This window comes from Giraffa tippelskirchi, chromosome 13 (assembly GCF_054371585.1).
Source record: "Giraffa tippelskirchi isolate mGirTip1 chromosome 13, T2T-mGirTip1v1.2.pri, whole genome shotgun sequence".
Taxonomy (NCBI): domain Eukaryota; kingdom Metazoa; phylum Chordata; class Mammalia; order Artiodactyla; family Giraffidae; genus Giraffa; species Giraffa tippelskirchi.
This window is the reverse complement of record NC_137287.1, coordinates 103,095,888-103,114,906: the sequence shown is the minus strand read 5'-3', so window position 1 is coordinate 103,114,906 and position 19,019 is coordinate 103,095,888. Positions and strand designations below refer to the sequence as shown.

The window sequence follows — 19,019 nt, the reverse complement described above, 5'->3', positions numbered from 1 at the left end:
TGGGAGAAGCAGGTTTTAGACTTAAAAATCAAGGTGTTGTCAGTTTTTTTCTTAAAACATTTTAAATTAAAGGTTAATTACAATATTGTGTTGGTGTCTGCCATGCATCAATACCCAGCCATAGGTATACATATGTTCCCCAAGGTGTTGTCAGTTTGATTGGAGCAGAAAGGACTGGCCAGCGTTTGGACAGAAGGTCGGTAGTAGAGAGGTAATCAGAATCACAACGGTACCCAGTGACCTGGTGTCCCCATTTTACAGATGAGGAAGCGGAGGCTTTGGAGGGACCCAGGCAGAGGGGCGCACAGACCATAGCAGGAAACCCGGAGCACACGCAGACTCACATACACGGGCAGAAAGCAAGTGGAGCAGCACGGGTTTACTAGCTTGAAACAGCAGAGCATTTCCCCGAGCCGTTTCCTACCACAAACACAGCCACAGTTGCATGGAATTGCTCTTTCTCTCACACACACACCAGTGCAAGCACTGGCTCACAAGTGTTCTCCCAAACACACACTCTTGAAAATAGGCAAGATGTATCCAGACGTGTGAGCACGACTTCACCACCGCCACATAGAAATACATCTGCAGCACTGCCCCACGTAAGGTTTCTGTGCCCTCACACTTACTCACACGCTTATACAAACCCCAAACTCATACAGATTGTACAAGAAAATACACTCTTTCTCTTTCTCACACGTGTAGTTGCACAGAGAACCTCTAAGGCAGGAAAGGGGCCCGGCGCCTCCCCTGGACTCTGCACCATGGCAGCTAGCTCTGCAGCCTTGAGCCCAGGTTTTTTCTACTTCCCCACCACCACCTACCACCTTTGACACATAGGTCTCCACCTCCTCTCCCCTCCCCACTCCAGGGCCCCCAGGGTGTTGCAGGGGGCCACTCAGGTCTTAGCAGCGAGAGGTGCCTACTTTTGGGGCACAGACACTTGGAGTGGCCCTGAATGCAGCGCCCAGGGGCTCAGCCTGTGTGTCCCCTCTGCCAACCCCCTCCCCCAACACTTAGCTCCAGGAGGGCAAAGGGCCAGGCCCCGCCAACGCTTTGTAGAAGGCAGGGTGCCATGGGGAGGAAGGGCCCATTACAGACCCCGGAGGGGCTCATCCGCCTCACAGGGATCTGCCTTCACATGCAGATGGCCTGTTTGTCTCACCTGGTCTGCTTAAAATGACAAAGAGGTTGGAGGCTGTCTGGGTATTACAGGAGATGACACCTGACCAAAAAGAGAAGAGGAAGGTTGTTAACTATGGTAACACAATAGATACCAAAATAGTTTGCATTGTAGATATGATTTGTGTTAAAAAATACATACTACAAAAAAATCTGAAATTTAGCTGTTAACGGTAATTTCTGGGTAGCAGGAAAATGCTGTTTTATTTTCCCATTTTTTAACATATATGCTAATTTTCTACAAAGCATGGATGTAACTTCTGGATAATAAGCTTTTTTAATCAAATTAATGCCTTTGAACTGTGGCGTTGGAGAAGACTCTTGAGAGTCCCTTGGACAGCAAGGAGATCCAACAGTCCATCCTAAAGGAAATCAGTCCTGAATATTCATTGGAAGGAGTGATGCTGAAGCTGAAACTCCAATACTTTGGCCACCTGATGCTAAGAACTGACTTATTTGAAAAGACCCTGATGCTGGGAAAGATTGAAGGCAGCAGGAGAAGGGGATGACAGAGGATGAGATGGTTGGAAGGCATCACCGACTTGATGGACATGAGTTTGAGTAAACTCTGGGAGTTGGTGATGGACAGAGAAGCCTGGCATGCTGCAGTCCATGGGGTTGCAAAGAGTGGGATATGACTGAGCGACTGAACTGATCTATTTGTTTCATTTATTTTTGGTCGTGCTGGATCTTCGTTGCTGCGCGCTGGCTTTTCTCTAGTTGTGGCGAGTGGAGGCTCTTCTCCAGTTGCAGTGTGCGGGCTTCTCATTGCAATGGCTTCCTTGTTGCCGAGCATAGGCTCAGGGGTGTGCGGGCTTCAGTAGTTGTGAAGCACAGCTTCAATAGTTGCAGCACATGGGCTTAGTTGCTCCACGGCATGTGGAATCTTCCTAAATTAGGTAATGTCTCCTGCATTGGCAGGTGGATTCTTTATCATGGAGCCACCAGGGAAGCCCAATAAAATGTTTTTATAAATGAATATTGAATGACATGAAAAATGACAAGGGAGTGGTGTCCTCACGTGAGTTCAGGGGTCTTTTTTTCTTCTTAATTGTTTATTTATTTGTCTGTGCTGGGTCTTAGTTGCAGAATGTGGAATCTTTTATTGCAGTATGCAAACTCTTAGTTGCAGCATAGGGGATCTAGTTCCCTGACCAGGGCTCAAATCCAGGCCCCCTGCATGGGGAGCTTGGAATCTTAGCCACTGGACCACCAGGGAAGTCCCGAGTTCAGGGCTCTTGATTGCTGTGTGGGCAGCTTCCTTCTCTGTGCCTTTATTTCCTCATCCCTACGATGGAGACTCAGCACATGCAGGATGTGAACACTTGGGATGGTGCTTGGCACACAAGAAGTGCTCAATAATGGCAGCTGCTGTTCTTCTTCTTCCAGGAAGGTTTCTGTTAACATTTCCCAGTACAGATTGGACACCACCTGGCTGCCTGTAAGGATGGGTGTGCACAAGTTCCCTAGGCTGGTTCATGTACAGGTTCACCTACATATAGGTTTGCCCATGCACTTATGTGTCCCTCAAGCACTGAAGTCTGTACATTGTGCGAGGAGACTGCACGCCCATGGGGTATCAGGGACAAGTGCTTGCAAACAAGATTACAGGTCCTTTGCTTCTGATCGCTGGGGTGGAGGAAATGCTGTTTCAGTTTTCTACCCCAGCATGCTCATCCCTTGGTTCCTTTCAGCTCAAAGCTGCTGGGAATTTAGGCTTCTTCCTGGAATTGGCCTAGACTCAGGGCTCCTTTAGGGGTCTTAGGACATTTGTAAGGTTGGGAGTAGTATGGGCTGAAGAACTTCCAAGGACGAGGAAGTTGGTAAGAAGTGTTGGGACACGTGGGTTCATGGTCCTGCCATGCTGCTGAGGAATATCTGTATGACCGTCCACATTCTGGACTGCTTTGAGTTCTTAAATCTTTCTTATTCATCTGCCCTCGTGGCCCTTGCCCTTTTATCACTCATAGCATTATCATTACTGTCCTGGAGCCCCACCCCTGGCTTCCAGGCCTTCCCCAATCTAATGTTTAGAAGGGACTATGTCACCCCCCTGCTCAGAATCCTTCCTTGGCTCCCACTGCCTCCAGGATAAGGCCTAAGCTCCCTGGCCTGGCCTTGTGGGATCTGCTCACCTTTCCTTATACCTCAGTCTTTCCCACTCTGCCGGCCTCTTCCCTCTCCTCAGACTGGGATCCTCTCCTTGGATTGGGATCCTCTCCTGGAAACAGCAATGAAAGCCAAATGAGCTTCTTTTCCTCCTTTTTGTTTCTAACGTGGAGTCTAAGAGATTTGCGTTCAAATCTCATCTTGCCATTTCCCAGCTCCCTTATGACTAAGAAAGGTTTCAGACCCTTTCTGAGTTTTAGGGGCTTCCTTTGCCAGATGGAGATAATAGCTGATATTTCTTTCTTTTTTTTTTTTTTGCTGGGGATGGATTTAGTTTTACTTTCAGTTGTATTTGGTTTTGAAAAACTCAAGATTTGGGAAATACAAAGTATACAAAAGATTACAAGCCACCCATACCTTCATATCTTTCTTGCCCTCAAATTTCCTCAAATTAGTATCTCTTTTTGCACATCTTAAAGACTCTTCCATAAATATCATCTATTGAAGATCTGCTGTGTGCTTTCCATGGATTATTTCACTTAGATCCTCACAGCCACCTCTGGGCAGACACAGGCTCAGAGACCACAGCCTCATGGTTGGTAAGCAGTAGATCCGAGACAATGTGTCCATTTATGAAGTGCTTTCTATGTGCTCTAGGATTGTCCCAGAGCTGGGACATTCAACGAGTCATTCAACAAGTACTGAGTGCTCCTCTTTTAGGTCACTGGGCCGGGGGCTAGGTTACTCCCGGTGGGGACGAGGGCAGAGGCTCAGCCTTCCCAGAGTTTATCTCAGTGGAGATGGCCTGTCGCTGTTGCCCCTTTTTCCTGAGTAAGAAAAACAAGAAACAGACGCGAAAGAAACAGACCTGAGGTCATACAGTGGTAAGAAAAGAGCTGGGATAAGCAGACTTACTTTGCTATTGGGGAAACTGGGGCACGGAGAGGGAAACAGACTTGCCTAAAGAAACCCGGCAGGCGGCAGAGCCAGGATTCCCAGGCTCACAAGGTCTCTGCCTTCCCGGCACCTCCTCTCGGGGGGCGGGGCCCCCGGGGGCCCCGCCTCGCAGCTCGCGCCCGCCTTCCTGGCAGACCTGGCGGCTGTTTCCTGCCCGCGTAGCTGGGCGGGCGGGCGGCCGGCCCATCTGGCGGCTCCCACGAGGAGGCGCGGGGAGGCGGCCCAGACTCGCTGGAGCCAGGCGCCGGCCTGGGCCCCCATGCCCGCCTGGAGAGCCCAGGTGTGGCCGCGGCGGGGGTGGGGGTGGTGCCTTCCTTCCCGCTCGGCCCTTCCTGACGCACCCGGGCAGGATGCTGCCTCCTCCCCAACCTCCGCCTCGCACGACCTGGCCTGGAACGGGGAGGGAACGCTAGCGGTGGGAGAGCGGGCTGGGCAGGGAGCAGCAGGCCCCGCCTCTGGTCTCCACTCCTTAGGAGACCTCGGGCAAGTCTGGCCCTTTTTTTGGCGTGGGTGGGACGGGAGTAGAGAGCACTCGGTTTTCCCATTTGTGCGAGCACGGCTGAACTCTGACCGGATCGCCCAGGCTCCTACCTTGCCACTCAGGGTCCGACCCCAGACAGGATTGTGGGAGCGGGAGGCACGTCTTCTGCCTGAGGATCGTGACATGGTCATTGACTTGACATTATCCATTCGTTCAGCCATTTAAAGGCTGTCTGCCTGATCACAACGTCAGCTGGGGAGCCCGCGCTTGACCTGTGTTCCCTGCCGTGCCCAGCGGCTTGACCTGTGCCCAACTCATACCTGGTGCTGAAGCCCCAAAAGGGCATGTCAAGGCTTTACCCCCTCCTCCCCAAATTGGAGCCACCCTTCCAAATGGGAGCCACCCATCCAAATTGGAGCTTACTCATTTTACAGCTGAGCAAACAGGACAGAGTGGGCAGCCAGCCCTGCTGTCTAGGCTGACCCCCTTCTCCAGTGCCCTAACTCCAAGACAGGGAACCCGGAATTGAGGATCCTGATTTATCTCAGCAGCACCTGCGGTGAACATCCCCCAAACCAGGCACCCTAGGTTCAAATCCTTCTGGGGCCCCCTGGTTCAAATCCTTCTGGGGCCCCCTGGTTCAAATCCCTCTGGGGCCCTTAATGTCTCTACTTCAATTTCCTTTATCTGTAAAAATGATGGCACCTCCCTCACAGGGGTGTTATAACCATTACATGAATATTTCTAAAATAGGTTATCATAATGCTAGACACGTTAAATACAGACGAAATAGTGTACTGGAGCTCTCCGCAGGGCTGGCCTCCCTCTTCCCCCACAGTAGCCCCCTCCTACTCAACCGTAGTCAGGGGAGAGAGAGGCCACTGAGAGGGACACCTAACAAATCAGGGGTGAACCTGGGGGTTTTGGAGCCATTTCCCAAGAATCCACTCCCACCCCGGGGTGAGGCTGGCAGTAGGCCCACTCGGGGCCCTGCCCAGCCACCCACCCCCGCCTCTCCGGCGTGCAGACCCGATCTGTGCCCGGCCTGGTGCCATTTTTCCATGGGGCTCTGGCTGTGGCGGTTCACATCTGGAGTCTAGACTCGGAGGCTCTGCGGGCCGGGCCTACCGCCCGGGCTGGGCCACCACTGCCCGCTGTTTGCTCAGCTGAAGCTGGTTAATTGGAATTAGAGTGGCCTCTGCGGTGCCGGCTGGCCGGGCGGGCCCTGGATGGCCGCTGCCGAGGTCTGTGGAGCATCTGGCGGGGCCAGGACGGTCATTAGGTGGCAGGCGCCCGGCGCCACTGCCACCTCAGCCTCTGCCGGGGGCCGGCGGTGACTCAATGAAGGCTTTGTAGGCTCTGGACCGCAGAACCAACCGTGCTGTGTGCCTGGGCTGCCTGCCCCATCTGCCGCCCTCAGAGAGGCCTTGTTCCAGGACCACACGGCCTCCGCTCTGGAGGCGGCTGGAGTCGGCAGAGATCCGAGAAGCCCCTGAAAGGGACCCTCTTGGCTGGGGGAAGCTTTTGAGATTTCCCATCCTTCCTTTCCAGAAAGCCCAGAGAAGTTGGTAGTGACTCAGGCCCAGGGGTCTGCGGAGGAGTTGCAAAGTCCTTAGGAACTCTGGAATTTGATTCCGATTGCTCAAGGTCAAATCCCTGTCTAGGGGTAGGTAAGCTGCCTCTGTTCTCTCACTTGTACATGGGGCTAGTATTACAGATGGAGAGTATGAGAATTAAGTAAATCCTGTATTGAGGTGCTTGGTACATGCAGCAGCTCCCAGTATCTGCTCCCACTTGTTCTTTAGCTCCAAACTGGAAGCACTGTCATTTTCGGCCTTTAAACCTGGAAGCTTAGGCCGAGATCTCTGGGCTGTTGAAAGTCTGAGTCTCAGGCCAGTGGCCACCCTCCTCGACCTTAGTTTCTCCACCCAGTGACCCCATACCAGGCAGGTAAAGGAGGGCTGTGCCCACCCCTTGCCTGGTCCACTGGGGGTTCTCCTTCAGGCTAGGGCTGCTGTCTTTGGCAAACTGTGGAGAAACCCTGGCTCTGGGATCTCCAGTTCTCGGGCCTGGATGGCCTCCCAGAAGCCCCATCCCCAGCCTCTCCAGGGGCACTGGGGATGGCTCAGAGGATCAGGATCCTTCTGGCTTGGCAGCAGTCGTTTTGGGAAGAACCCCAGGAACGGGCAGAAGGGGAGTGGTGGGTCCTCCATGTCTAGGGTAACCTAGAGTCCCAGTGCTTCCCAGCTGAAGCCATGTGAACGTTGAAACCACAGAGGATGGCTTCTGCCAGCCTGGGAATAAAATCCCTTCTTTCTTGGGGCCCACATGGCCCTGCTGCTTCCCTGGCTTCACAGATAATGGTCCTCTTGCTGCGTCAGGCCAGCCTTTTGGTACCACAGCCTCTTCCCTGTAGACCTTTCCTCCAGAAGGTGATGCAGCCAGTACCTGTCCAACACCGTCGCTGCCCCCAAGTACTGGGAGGAGCGTGGCAGAACTGGATGGCTGGGGACAGGGTTCGAGGGCCCCCTCTGCTGGTCAGAGGGCATCTGGGGGTGCTAAGCTGGCACACTGGCCACACACCAGATGGGCATCCAGGATGGAGGGGCCAGAAGGTCAGGGCATCACCACAGGTTGCAGTAGTCCACCGACCCCAGGAAGGGGCTTACATGAGTCTCTGGGTGGGGGGGGTGAGAACTAGTAAACCCACTCTAAGATACCGGGTGAGAACTTTCTCGAAGTGCAGTGGCCTGCCCAGGCAATGGGATGAGTTTTTAATGTGAGGCAAAGTCAGTCCACAATACAAAAGTCTAAAAATCAGACCCACTTTTCCCACCTGGCACCCAGTGGTTGGGGGGGTGGGGACAGTTGGGGGCTTCCTTTGAAGGCAGGAGATGGGGAGGAGCGGAGGAAGGCCAGAGAAGGGGGAGAGGGAATCAGGCCCCAGAGGCCCCACTGGAAGGAGCCTGCTGCCCCTGCCCCTCTCTGGGAGGTGCCTGCCCCAGTGGCAGGACCGCGCTGTGCGGGCCGGTGTGCGGCCAGCCCGCCCGGGGGTCTGGCCCTTGCTGGGTCAGGCACCAGCTCCATCACTTCTCCTTCTTCTCCAGCCCCTTTGATGTGGTGGCCTCTGTTCCCTCTCTGGTTTCTCTCACTGCTGCTGGATCCTTAGGATTTGACTCCTCATAACTGACCGGAAAAACAAGACAGAACAACAAGGACGACACATTTAGAGGAGGGAAGGGCAGAATCTTTGTGCCCACCTCCCACCATCGCAGGAAAACCCTGGGCACACATATCCTTGGCCCAGCACCTTCCAGGACTTGGCCCGGCCCCACCGTGCGCCCTCCTCAGACCGGCTGCTGGTTCCACTTTCTCTGTGCCTGGTCGTGCCAAGAGGTGGCAAGGGCAGCGGCAAATGGAGGAGAGGTTGGGCTTGTGCAGACCCATTTTAAGCTTCCTGGACCTTCCACTGGGGAAAGAGAGTGGGGAAAAATAGGGGCAGCCAGGATGAGGCTACAGGACGAAGGGCTGCCTCCCAGAGCACGTGACAGGAGTCAAAACGCGCAGCCCCAGGGGCGCGGGTGGGCGGGCTGGGGGGTGCTCTACTGACAAATGGCAAGGTGCCACTCTCGCAGGCAGATACCCTGGCTTAGCTCTTCCTTTGGGCTCCACTTACTGAGCAAGTGAGTTCATGCCAAGGACAATGCTCACATTTTCTCAAAACATCAACCCCGTGAGGCAGGTATGTGCCCACTTCTATATGAACAAAGAGAGGTTCCGAAAGGGGAAAGTGAAGGTTATACACTTGACCAAGGTTATGTATATACGGAGAGTGGTAACAATGTCCACTGCTGTGTGACCAGGGCTGCTGACCCCCACTCTCAGATGAAGCCCTCAGTACTGGTGAGGCCGCTGGGGTTCTGGGGCCCTGCTCCCCGACCCCTCGGCTGGGCGCTGTGGCTGCCTGGTGGTGGTGGAGCTGCCTCTTGCCACCTGCCCTGGCAATGCTCCCTGCCCCGTACATTGGAGCAGGGGTTTCTGCCCTACCTTGGGCCCCGGGGCAGTGGGGGGAAGTGGGCAGGTGGGCACCCGCTGGGTATTACATGGCGCTGGGATTCTGCGGGCGCCGGCGGCGAGGGCCAGCTAGCTTCTGCTGCATGGAGTCCGCCAGGCTGGCTGGGGAGCCCGAGACTGTGGGGAAGTGGGTGAGCCTCGGGGTGTGAGGCAGGATTTCCGCTGAGGACTCGTAGCTGTGTGAGAGACAGACAGAGACAGAAAAAAAGAGATGGAGAGGAAAAGACTAACGAGGACAGAAATTTCTCTTCCAGGGAGCAGGGAGCAGAAGTGGGTCTTACTTTTATCTATCTCTGCACTTTTGAACTCTGTGGAAAGAAGCCAGTGTTACTTGGCGGATAAAAAAGTAAAGATGCACCTATACAGGGAGACACTCTGCAAAAGAACAAGGATGCCCTAGATGTATACCTATGTGTCCCAGGTGGTGCTAGTGGTAAAGAACCCGCCTGCCAATGCAGGAGATATAAGCGACGTGGGTTCCATCTCTGGGTTGGGAAGATCTCTGGAGAAGGGAATGGCAACCCACTTCAGTATTCTTGCCTGGAGAATCCCATGGTCAGAGGAGCCTGGCGGGCTACAGTCCATGGGGTCGCAAAGAGTTGGACACGACTGAGAGATTGAGGACACACGCAGATGTTCTGCTGCTGTGGAAACATCTCTCAGACACACCCTTGTGTGAAAAATCAGGACGCAGAATGCTCCAAGAATGCCACCCCTTGCATGAGAATGTGTATAACACATACATGCTTTCAGGTGCAGAGATATCTGAATGTCCAGGGACAGAGCTGGCTTCGTGGGTGGCTGGGGTATGAGGGGGTTGGTTGTCCCTCTCATGCTATGGAATTCTGAACCACGTGAATGTGCTTACCATTTAAAAAGAAGTAAATGAACAAAAAAAGGAGAGTGCCACTAAAGGGAAAAGTAAAACCAAAGATAAGGTGGAGAATTAGGGAGAGAGATGGGCAGAAGAGAAGAGAGACTATTTGCTTTTTCACCTCAATCTAAAAACCTCCTGGGGGGTGGGGGGCATAAAGGTGGGGCACCCAAGTGGGTGAGCTTTTACAGAAACCAAGCACCAAGTGGGTGAAGGCGGGCACCCTCGGTTCTGGCTGCAGAGGTCACCCCAAGTGGGCGCTGGGGGCTGAGACTGGCTGAGAATCAGGTCCCATTCCTGCCCCCAGATCTGCCCCCTGGTTCACCCCCAGCCTTGCCTCAGAGTCCTGGGCAGGCAGGTTGGGAGCCTGGGGCTCCAAGGCAGGGCAGGGAGGGCAGGGGCAGGTACTGGGGAGGGGTGAGTCACAGGCTCCCCTACAGGCAGCCAGGTGCACAGAAAGCTCTGGTAGGCACTCGAGGGACAACCTGGAGGCCAGGCAGGTGGAGCTGGTGGAAGGCCCCCGAGTGGGCAGCTTCAGCTGCAGCTGGCAGCTATTTCTGGGTCCCTGGTGGGCGGGGCTGGTGCTGCTGGGGTGTAGACACCTGTCAGAGTCACGCAGGCCTGGGGGTCAGGGTGGGGCTGCTCATGGGTGTGGCAGGTGTGTAGAAGGCCACAGGGAAGGGGTATGTGTGTGACTAAGACAGAGAGAAAGCAGCTGGCTCTGGGTTACAGCCACAGAGGCAACTGGACATAGACTGACGCTTGACTTCTAATCGAGCATTTCCATCATACTAGAGTCCCCTGTATCACTCACATGTGGACACTGAGGCCGGGGGCAGGAAAGACCTGCCTGAAGTCATATGGCAGCAGGGTCGGGATGGGAACCCAGGGCTCCCGACAGTGGGGTAGCATGGGGTGGGGAGTCTACACCAGCCAGTCCCTTTTCATGACTCAGCTGGAACTTGGTGTGGGGCTGCCTTGAAAGCCCCAAGGCCGTTCCCACCCCTGGTGACTGGCCCACAGAAGGTTCTGCTGGTGCCCACGGGCCTGGCACCCATGTGCTGATGCAAAGGGCAAGGCTGGTGGCATGAACAGTGTTCCCCCGGAGACAAGTACCCACAGCCCCCATAGGCTCTGCCAGCTGCCTGCAGTGGTAGGCAGACCTCTGCTCCCCACCCCCTTACCTGAACATTTCAGTCACTTCTCCCTTGGCCAGTGCCACCAGGACAGGAAAGCCAATACACGCAGGGACCAGGTACAGGAGGGCAGGCTGTGAGAGGACAAAGGCTGGTGAGGCAATGTTGGGCAGGGCACCCGCTCTGGGCCAGGCCCATCACCCCAACTCTCTTCTGGGTGTGACTGAGGGACAGGTTCACGAAGCAAGTCAGTGGCTGGGCCTGCACCAGGGCTTCTGACTTCCCTGGGAGAAGAAGCAAGAAGCCCAAAGAAACTCAAGTACGCAGGGCTTTCAGGGCGCCCTGGAGTCTGGCTGGCAGCATCCTAACTGCCCAGGACACCAGGTTCCTGGTGAGTTGGTCCTACTCCCAGAGACCCTGACTGCCTAGGTCTGGGGCTGCAAGTCTGCACTTTTAACAACGCTCCAGGAGATGCTGTTATACTGTCAATGATGATGACACAGCCGCTATGGATGGAGCACCTGCTGTGGCCTAGGATCAAGGTCAGCCAGCTGGTCAGGGCCCAGAGCCTGTGACGAGACTCCTGGTGAAGCTGGGTTTGGAGGACAGGACAATTACACCAGCCGGCCTTGTTCCCAGAGCACCTACTGTGTGCACTGAACACAGGCTCTGGTGAGTACTTCAGTCCATCTCCATACCCCCATGACCCTGCTCCTCGTGTACAAGCGGAAGGCTCATGCTTTGGGAGCAGGGAGGGGGCAGCTCAGGCCTTGGAGGGCCGAAATGGTAATCCGGGGGTTGAACTCGGATACCCCCTGACTCCAAAGCCATTCTTCTGCTCACAGTGTCTGAAAGCTGGACCTCACGCTACTGCTCAGCCCTCCATGGCCCCTACTGCTCCCAGTGGCCTGACGTCCGCAGGAGATGTGACCTCTGCTTCCCTCTCCAACCTCACCCGCCCTGCCCTGCTCTGGCCACGTTGGTCTCCTTTCGGTCCTCTTCGTCACCTGCAGCCACAGGATCTCAGCACGTGCTGTTTCTAGGATGCTCTTCCCATCTGTGCCTACTTTCCTTCTCCTTCAGACTTCAGCTCAGCAGTTACTTCTGTGGGGAAGCCTTCGCTCGCATTGAGTCAGACCCTCTTGCTGCATGCTCTCAGGGCCCCCTGCAATTCTTCACGGCATTCTCCAGCAACTTGGAATGAAACATCCCTGGGCCGGGCCGTTACAAGCTGGAGATTTCTCTCCTGTTAGGCTGTTAACTCCGCGAGGGCAGGCTCCACAGCTGTCTTGTTCACTGCTGTCTTCCTAGTACTCGGAAGAGGGCCTGGTAAATACTAAGCCAATGGCTCCCTCACAAAATTCTGTCCTGGAGATGACTCGGGTTAGGGTGAAGGAGACATCGTTCCTAAAGCTAAGCCTCGTTCCTAAAGCCAAGCCAGCCCCTGGCTAGAGGACAGGGCTCCACAGTTCCCAGAGGCTGACCATCAGACCATTTTCAGACTCCTGCCATGGATGGGCTGTGAACTACCCCACTTCACACAGATTATCCTTGAACCTAATTACACGCTGAGCATGTGGATCTGAGTTTTAAAGATGACGCTGCTGAGGTTCAGACAGAGGGAAATGACCTGCCTGCAGTCACAAAGGTTGTGTAAGTGGCTGAGTTGGGATTTAAACTCGGGCAGCTGAGCTTCTTCCCCTGCATCAAATCTTTGCTGTGAGATCGGCTTTGGGCCAGGAATGACAGAAATCACAACAAAAGCCTGCATCAAGACTCAAGAGGGGCAGCCAAAGCAGTACTCAAAGAAAAGTTTATAACTCTAAGTGCATTTATGAGAATGATTGGAAATAAACAATGTAAGTTTTCAAATCAGGAAGCCCCAAAGGAGGAGGAAAAGAATGAAGGCAAAGCAAAAATCAATGAAATAAAACAAATACAAACTTATTAAAATTTAATTTCTGAAAAGTAGAACACATAAGAGATGACAAAATTGAGGATCAGAGGAGGAAAAAGGATCTGCCCTAAATCACACAGTTGGTCAGGATACACAGTCCTCTGTCACTAAGTCCAGTGTCTTTTCTTCACCAAGGCCAGGATGGGCAAAATAGAGGGCTTCCTGGGAGGAAGGTGGGTAGATGTTTGGCCCCACCAAGGTCTGCCTCACTTAAGAGCCAGCAGCAATTGAGCTGCTCCTTTGGGAAGAAATGTTTGCTTAGTGTCACAGGGATACAAACTAATTCTTTTCTTTCCTCTCAAGGCACCAGGGAACCTCTCCAAAGAAAGTCAGTGCTAAGGAGAGGATGGGATGTACAGCTTGGGGCAGTGAGCTGGGGGTCAGGACTCCTGGGTCTCCACTGGGCCTCGGATTTGTTGTGTGACCACAGATAGGCCCCTTTCCTGTATGGGCTTCCCTCTCTGTCTGTACAATGAGGGCACCTGATCATCATTAAGGACCTTTCTTGGAGGTTGCTAGTCCTGGCTTGGAGTGCATTTTTGATAGAGGTCAAAAAACACATAGGAAGAGGTGACACCCTCTAGGGAATTGCTGGCATAGGGACTGCCTATGTCTTGGTGAGGGAGGAGGAGCTCAAAAAACAGGTTCCCCTTGTGTCCAGATCCCACCCCAAAGAAGATTTTGAGGGAGATACCCATGTGGATGATCAGGGAGAATAGCTGGGCTGCTGTTAGGGAGTAGGGTTGGCTTGTAGGAGTCTAGGGCTCCAGCCAGGGCCCAGCTTGACTTGCTGTGTCACGTAGGGAAGGCTCCTTTTCTCTCATGTAGAGGACCACCTCTTCCACCTCTGCCCCCAGCCTGTGTGAGAGCTCCCAGTGGAGCCTTCTCCGAGTCTAAGGCAGAAGGCAAGCCTGCCACCTGGTGGCCACCTAGGGGATAGCTCTGGGCTTGGAATCGGCTGGGGCTGACAGCTGGAGAAGACGCCTCCCAAGAGGAGGCCCAAGTACTCCGCGCCTTCCTTGCCAAGTGCATGTCCCTCTCAGCTTGCACAGCTCCTGAGGTCATCTGGAGCAGATGTGAATGAGAGGGGCTTCCTCACTGGTTCTTGGTTTCTCTACCGATGGGGACCTTGAACTTTCTGTATAGTATTAGTATCAATTTCACAGTGTCTGTAAGGACTCAATGAATTAATGAGCGAAAGGGTTTAGCACAGTGCCTGGTAAACTAACAGACTAACTGGGTCAGCAGCTTTTGTGATTAATTCAAAGGTGGCTTCTCTGTGGCTGGTGCCCTGGGAAGGGAGAAAGGGAGGAGGAAGGGGGGAGGATGGAGGGAGCACAGCAATACCGGTTGGGTCAGGCACGGATCTGAGCACTTCACTTACATGAACTCATTTCACCCTCAAACAACCCCAAGGTGGCTACTATTATTTATCCTCATTTTCTGTTTTCATGAATCAATGAGGACTTCTAAGCGCAACTTTAGCAACTTGTGCAGAGTCCTGCAGGAGCAGACAGTACAGCCTGGATTCCCACCAGGGCTCCCTTAGACTCCACTTCACACGGCCTTTCCCAGGGCTGGGGGTTCATAACCTGGGCTTGGTCTTCAGGTGACACAGGTTTGAATCCTGGCTCCACCACACTTTCCATGGAGCACCTGAACTGCAGCTCCTCATCTGTTCACAGAACCCTCACGAAGCACCGAGCAGAGCCTGGCACAAAGGAAGTGCTCTGATTTCCAGCAGAGAGCAACCCAGTCTGCCGGCTTTCCCCTTCCTGACTCCTCCTCTCCAGGCCACACTGACAGCTCCCAGCCTGGTCCACTTGGCAGCTCAGCACTCATCTAGGAGAAGGCAGAGCCTGGCTGGCTTGGGGAGTGATGGGAGGGGGACCCTGACATCCTGCATGAAAGTGATGCACCTGCCTGGGGGGCAGGCAATGGGCGGAGACCCCAACAAACACCCACCCGATTCCGTTCTTCTGTCTGCCACCACTACTGAGGCTGAGAAATGACAGCTGGGGCCACGCAACACTGATCTGGCCCAGGAGATGTGGGCAAAAATCTGCTGAGAGGGCTCTGAGAAAGGTTTTGCCTTCCTTGAAGGTCACAGGCTGGGCTGGCATCCTTCCTCCCCCCCCCCACCACTAGCGTGCATGTGCTACCTGAAGCCGGGCTGTCATCTTGCAACAACTATGGGTAAAAGCCCAAGAGAATCACAGACATGCCTGCTCTGCACCACTGGATCGCTTGCACTTGTGACACGGGAGTCCCAGTCACCTGCAGTGAAAGCACTCCCTGTACACCGAGGACAGTCATGCTTACCTGGGCGTGCTTGAAGATGTGCATGATGAAGATGGTCAGGCCCAGGCCGAAGATGTAGGCTGCAAAGCTGGTGTAGAAGTAGGTGTGGGTGTTCTTCTTCAAGCTTCAGCAACGGCATGGGGAGAAAGAGGAGGAAGGTGAGACACAAGCACTGCAGAGCCACATGCCCTCTTAGCAGCGGAGCTGGGGAGACCCGGGAGGCTGTGTGGGGCAGCTGAGGGTTCTGGGCTAGGGGTGTGGAGATGGGCGTGCACTCTGGTTCTGCCCCATCTAAGTGTCTTTAGACCAATCACTTTCCTTCTCTCAGCCTCAGTTTAATCATCTGCAAAATGGGAATGCCACGAGCCATCTCCCTGATGGTTGCTGAATATCAAATATTATAACTGAGAACAGTGGCTATGAAGCTCAGGTGCATCAAAATCACCTGGACAGCGTGTTAAAAAAGACAGAACTGTGTGGCAGTTTCCTGGTGGCCTAGCGGTTAGGATTCCAGGCTTTCAAAGCCATGGCCTGGGTTCAACCCCTGGTCAGGGAACTGAGATACCACAAGCTGAGCAGCGAGGTCAAAAATAAATAAAACAAGCCCAAAAAACAGAACAGAGTGCTAGGCCCAGTTCCCAGGAAGTCTAATCTAATAGGTCTGGGGATCTGCATTTTGGTATTTATGTGTGTGTGTGTTTTATATTTTATAATAACTTTATTTTTGGCTTTTTTAAAAAATGTGAAGCATAGTTGATTTATAATATGATGTTAGGTTCAAGTGTATAGCACTGTGATTCAGATATACATATGTTCTTCAGATTATCTTCCCTTATAGGTGATTACAAAGTATTAAGTTTAGTTTCTTGTGCTATAGATACAGAGTAGGTCCTTGCTGGTTTGGGGCTCATGTTTTGAGGAACATGGATACTGAAACTGTAAGGCTAAGTTCTTATTTTTAAATGCAGTGGAGCTAATAGTTCAGTAACCCATCATGGATAATAAAAAGATGCTGATTACAAGGATAAAATGCCAGTAGCTTCCTGGGTAATTTACCTAAGATCAGCTTGAGAAGAGCTGAACCACAAGCATCCTGGCATTGCCATCCCTTGATGCCCTTTTACAGTGCCAGCTCAGGACCTTTGTGTGTCCAGCAACATCTGTCAGAGAAGGCAATGGCAACCCACTTCAGTACTCTTGCCTGGAAAATCCCATGGACGGAGGAGCCTGGTAGGCTGCAGTCCATGAGGTCGCTAGGATTCGGACATGACTGAGCGACTTCCCTTTCACTTTTCACTTTCATGCATTGGAGAAGGAAATGGCAACCCACTCGTGTTCTTGCCTGGAGAATCCCAGGGATGGCGGAGCCTGGTGGGCTGCCGTCTATGGGGTTGCACAGAGTCAGACACGACTGAAGCGACTTAGCAGCAGCAGCAGCAGCAGCAACATCTGTGGGATGAAGGGGGACCGACTCCCTTCCCTTTGCCCTGGCGGCTTCTGAGCTGGGAGCTGCATTTCACTGAAAACAGTCCTGCTATGTAGCCCGGAGTGCAAGAGACTCCCTTTGGGAATGGCGCACAGATTCTGGAACAAGCTCCCAGGGACCTGCAGGACCAGGATTCTTCCTCGGAGGGTGCTGCCAGCTGAACCTGGTTTTCTACCAAATGGCCTGTAGACTCCTGTAGGCTTCTCTTTGTATCACCTCTGAAAACCTACGAGTAGAGCAGCTGGCACAGATGTGCTTCTACTTACAGACCGGCCAGGTCTCTTCCAAAGGCTCCACAGTGGCCTTACCCAAAACAACCCAGAGCTATGTGAGCAGAGGAAAAGTTCAGTTCTGCATGCAGCCTGGATTTCCATGACGCTGGCATTGGGTTTCTCTCTACCACTTTCAACATTTTTACTGTTTTTGCAACTACTGGGCACAAGGAGATTAAGAAATAGTCCATAAACCAGCTCAAAATTAAGCATATGCATGCAGAAAGCCCTCCTCTAGGAAGACTGAGCGCCACCTGCTGGTGGCAGGCCCAGTTTTGCCCAGATGCAGTCATCCAGCTGAAAAGGTGTGACCTTTTCTGAGTTTCAAGTGGTTGCTCAGCTTGGCCCCCTTCCCTCTCCCTTGTGCTCATTTTCTACAAGGGACTGAAGAATGTCTGAGTGAGCAGAGGGTGGGGAGCAGCAAGAGCAGCTGGGATATGGTGACCTGACGACCCCTGGCTGACAAAATTCTGTGGCGATGAGCACTGAGCCTGCTGCTGGGTGTCCTGGAGCCATCGAGGCCAGCCTGTCTCAGCACTCCCTCCACATTGTCCCTGTCAGCCCCAGGCAAGAGTGACCACTAACTTCAGGATGAGAAACCTTGCCTGTAAAGGTCAGTTTCCTTGCCAAGACCACTCAGTGAGAAAGCACTATAGGTGCCACCAGGATCTTCTGGGATTCCATCTCTGTCTATGATTCACACCTTCCCCACCCTCTCCAGGCTCTCTGGGCACTTTAAGCCTCAGAATGTACAACGCAGATAAAGTCAGAATTGTTCTGGCTTCTGTGGGGTGGAGGGTCTGGGACCTGATTTACCCTCTTTGAGCTCCTCCAAGCTGAGGAACCCCAGAGAACCTTCTGCCTGAGGGGGAGGGCCTCACTTGTGGAACCTGAGGACTAGGGTTCCTAAGTGGCTTACCTGATGTCAAAACGCAGCAGCAAGGCAATGAAGATTCCTGCGGGGAGAAAACCAGGGGTAGATGGAGGCAGGGAAGAAGTATATAAATGACAACTAGGTCCCCAGTCTGCTGTTCTCAGCCACAGAGCAATCATCAGGGGACAAGGTGTGGCTGAGACTGCCCACTGCCAGCAGAAGTCCTGTTTCTCTACCTTCAGTCCACCTGGAACAATGGGGGACATCACTGGAAGAGGGACTAAGCGGCAGAACTGTTCCAGGTAGACTGCTTTGGCCTGGGACCACACTGGCTGGCACCTCACAGCACCATTTGCTGTACCACCCTGGGCCCAACCAAACATTTACAGGATGCCTAAGCACGAGGTGCTGCAGGCAATACAGTGGGAAGCAAAACCTGGGGGCAGGGCATGCTGATCAAATATTAACAAAGACAAGTGCGAGACTGTAACTGTGAAAGGGTGCTCCTGTGTCATGGGAAGGTTTATCATGGGATGAGACCCAGGCTGGGGGTGGTGGGTGGGGAGGAAAGAGGGCTTTTCTGAGGAAGTGACACTTGCCAGGGAGAGGGAAGAGCATGTGCAAAGGTCTTGAGGAAACAGGGCTCAGGAGGTGTGCCAGGGCAGTCTGCAGCCCAGAGTATGTGATGCTGGGGGCCGGATCTGCCATGCAGGGCCCCGTGGGGGCAAGAGGAGTTGGGTCTTTATTCTAGGAGTAAGGGGACACTCCTGGAAGTGTTCTAAGTGGGAGAATAACATAAAAGATTTTGAAAAAGACCCCTGTGGCAGTTGTTTGGTTGGTGGGAGAGCGCAGAAGCAGACCCTAGGAGGCTCTGCAGGAACTCAGGTGGGGACGGTGAACTCTGTCTACCCACTGCACTCCTATTTGCACTTTGAAATCTGGCCTAGTCACCCCCAGAAACCTGAGTCCCTGAGACACAGCCACCCAGTCCAGCCTCTGTATGTCACACACACACAGCCATCCCTGTGTCTGTCCCTGACTTGTCTTTTGGCTCAGACACAGCAGGGCTGAACCTCATTTGGTTGAGAATAACCTCTTAGGAACCAAACATTCCGTGCTGATGAGAAGCACTGACTGGCAACATGTGATTCATTTCAAAGAGGAAAATGATTTAGTTTCCAGTGAAGACTCTACAGTTGGGAGCTGGTGGATGGTGAGAACAGACAAATGCTGCCTTTCTGGAAACAAAATTAGGAATTCAGTGGCCCCTGGCAGCTGAATTCTACAACTGCTCTTCAACTAATCCACGGGTCAGA

At 53.3% G+C, this 19,019-nt stretch overlaps 1 protein-coding gene across 6 annotated transcripts in view; it reads right to left on the bottom strand.

The window, feature by feature from the left end:
* Positions 1-7,470: 7,470 nt before the first annotated feature.
* The window catches only part of HM13 (histocompatibility minor 13), a 38,586-nt gene continuing 27,037 nt past the window's right edge, over positions 7,471-19,019 (bottom strand). For 2 of the 6 annotated variants that reach the window (XR_014073783.1, XR_014073784.1), the window contains exons 9-13: positions 17,749-17,785; positions 15,093-15,195; positions 10,862-10,947; positions 8,777-8,979; positions 7,471-7,915 (exon numbers count right to left, since the gene is read on the bottom strand). Coding sequence is in view for 4 of the 6 variants with exons in the window: in XM_081559482.1 (XP_081415608.1) it covers positions 7,816-7,915; positions 8,833-8,979; positions 10,862-10,947; positions 15,093-15,195; positions 17,749-17,785 (473 nt within the window). In the remaining 2 variants the exon portion in view is untranslated. The remainder of the gene's footprint in view (positions 7,916-8,776; positions 8,980-10,861; positions 10,948-15,092; positions 15,196-17,748; positions 17,786-19,019) is intronic. The other 4 variants (XM_081559482.1, XM_081559483.1, XM_081559484.1 and 1 more) reach the window with 2 other exon arrangements.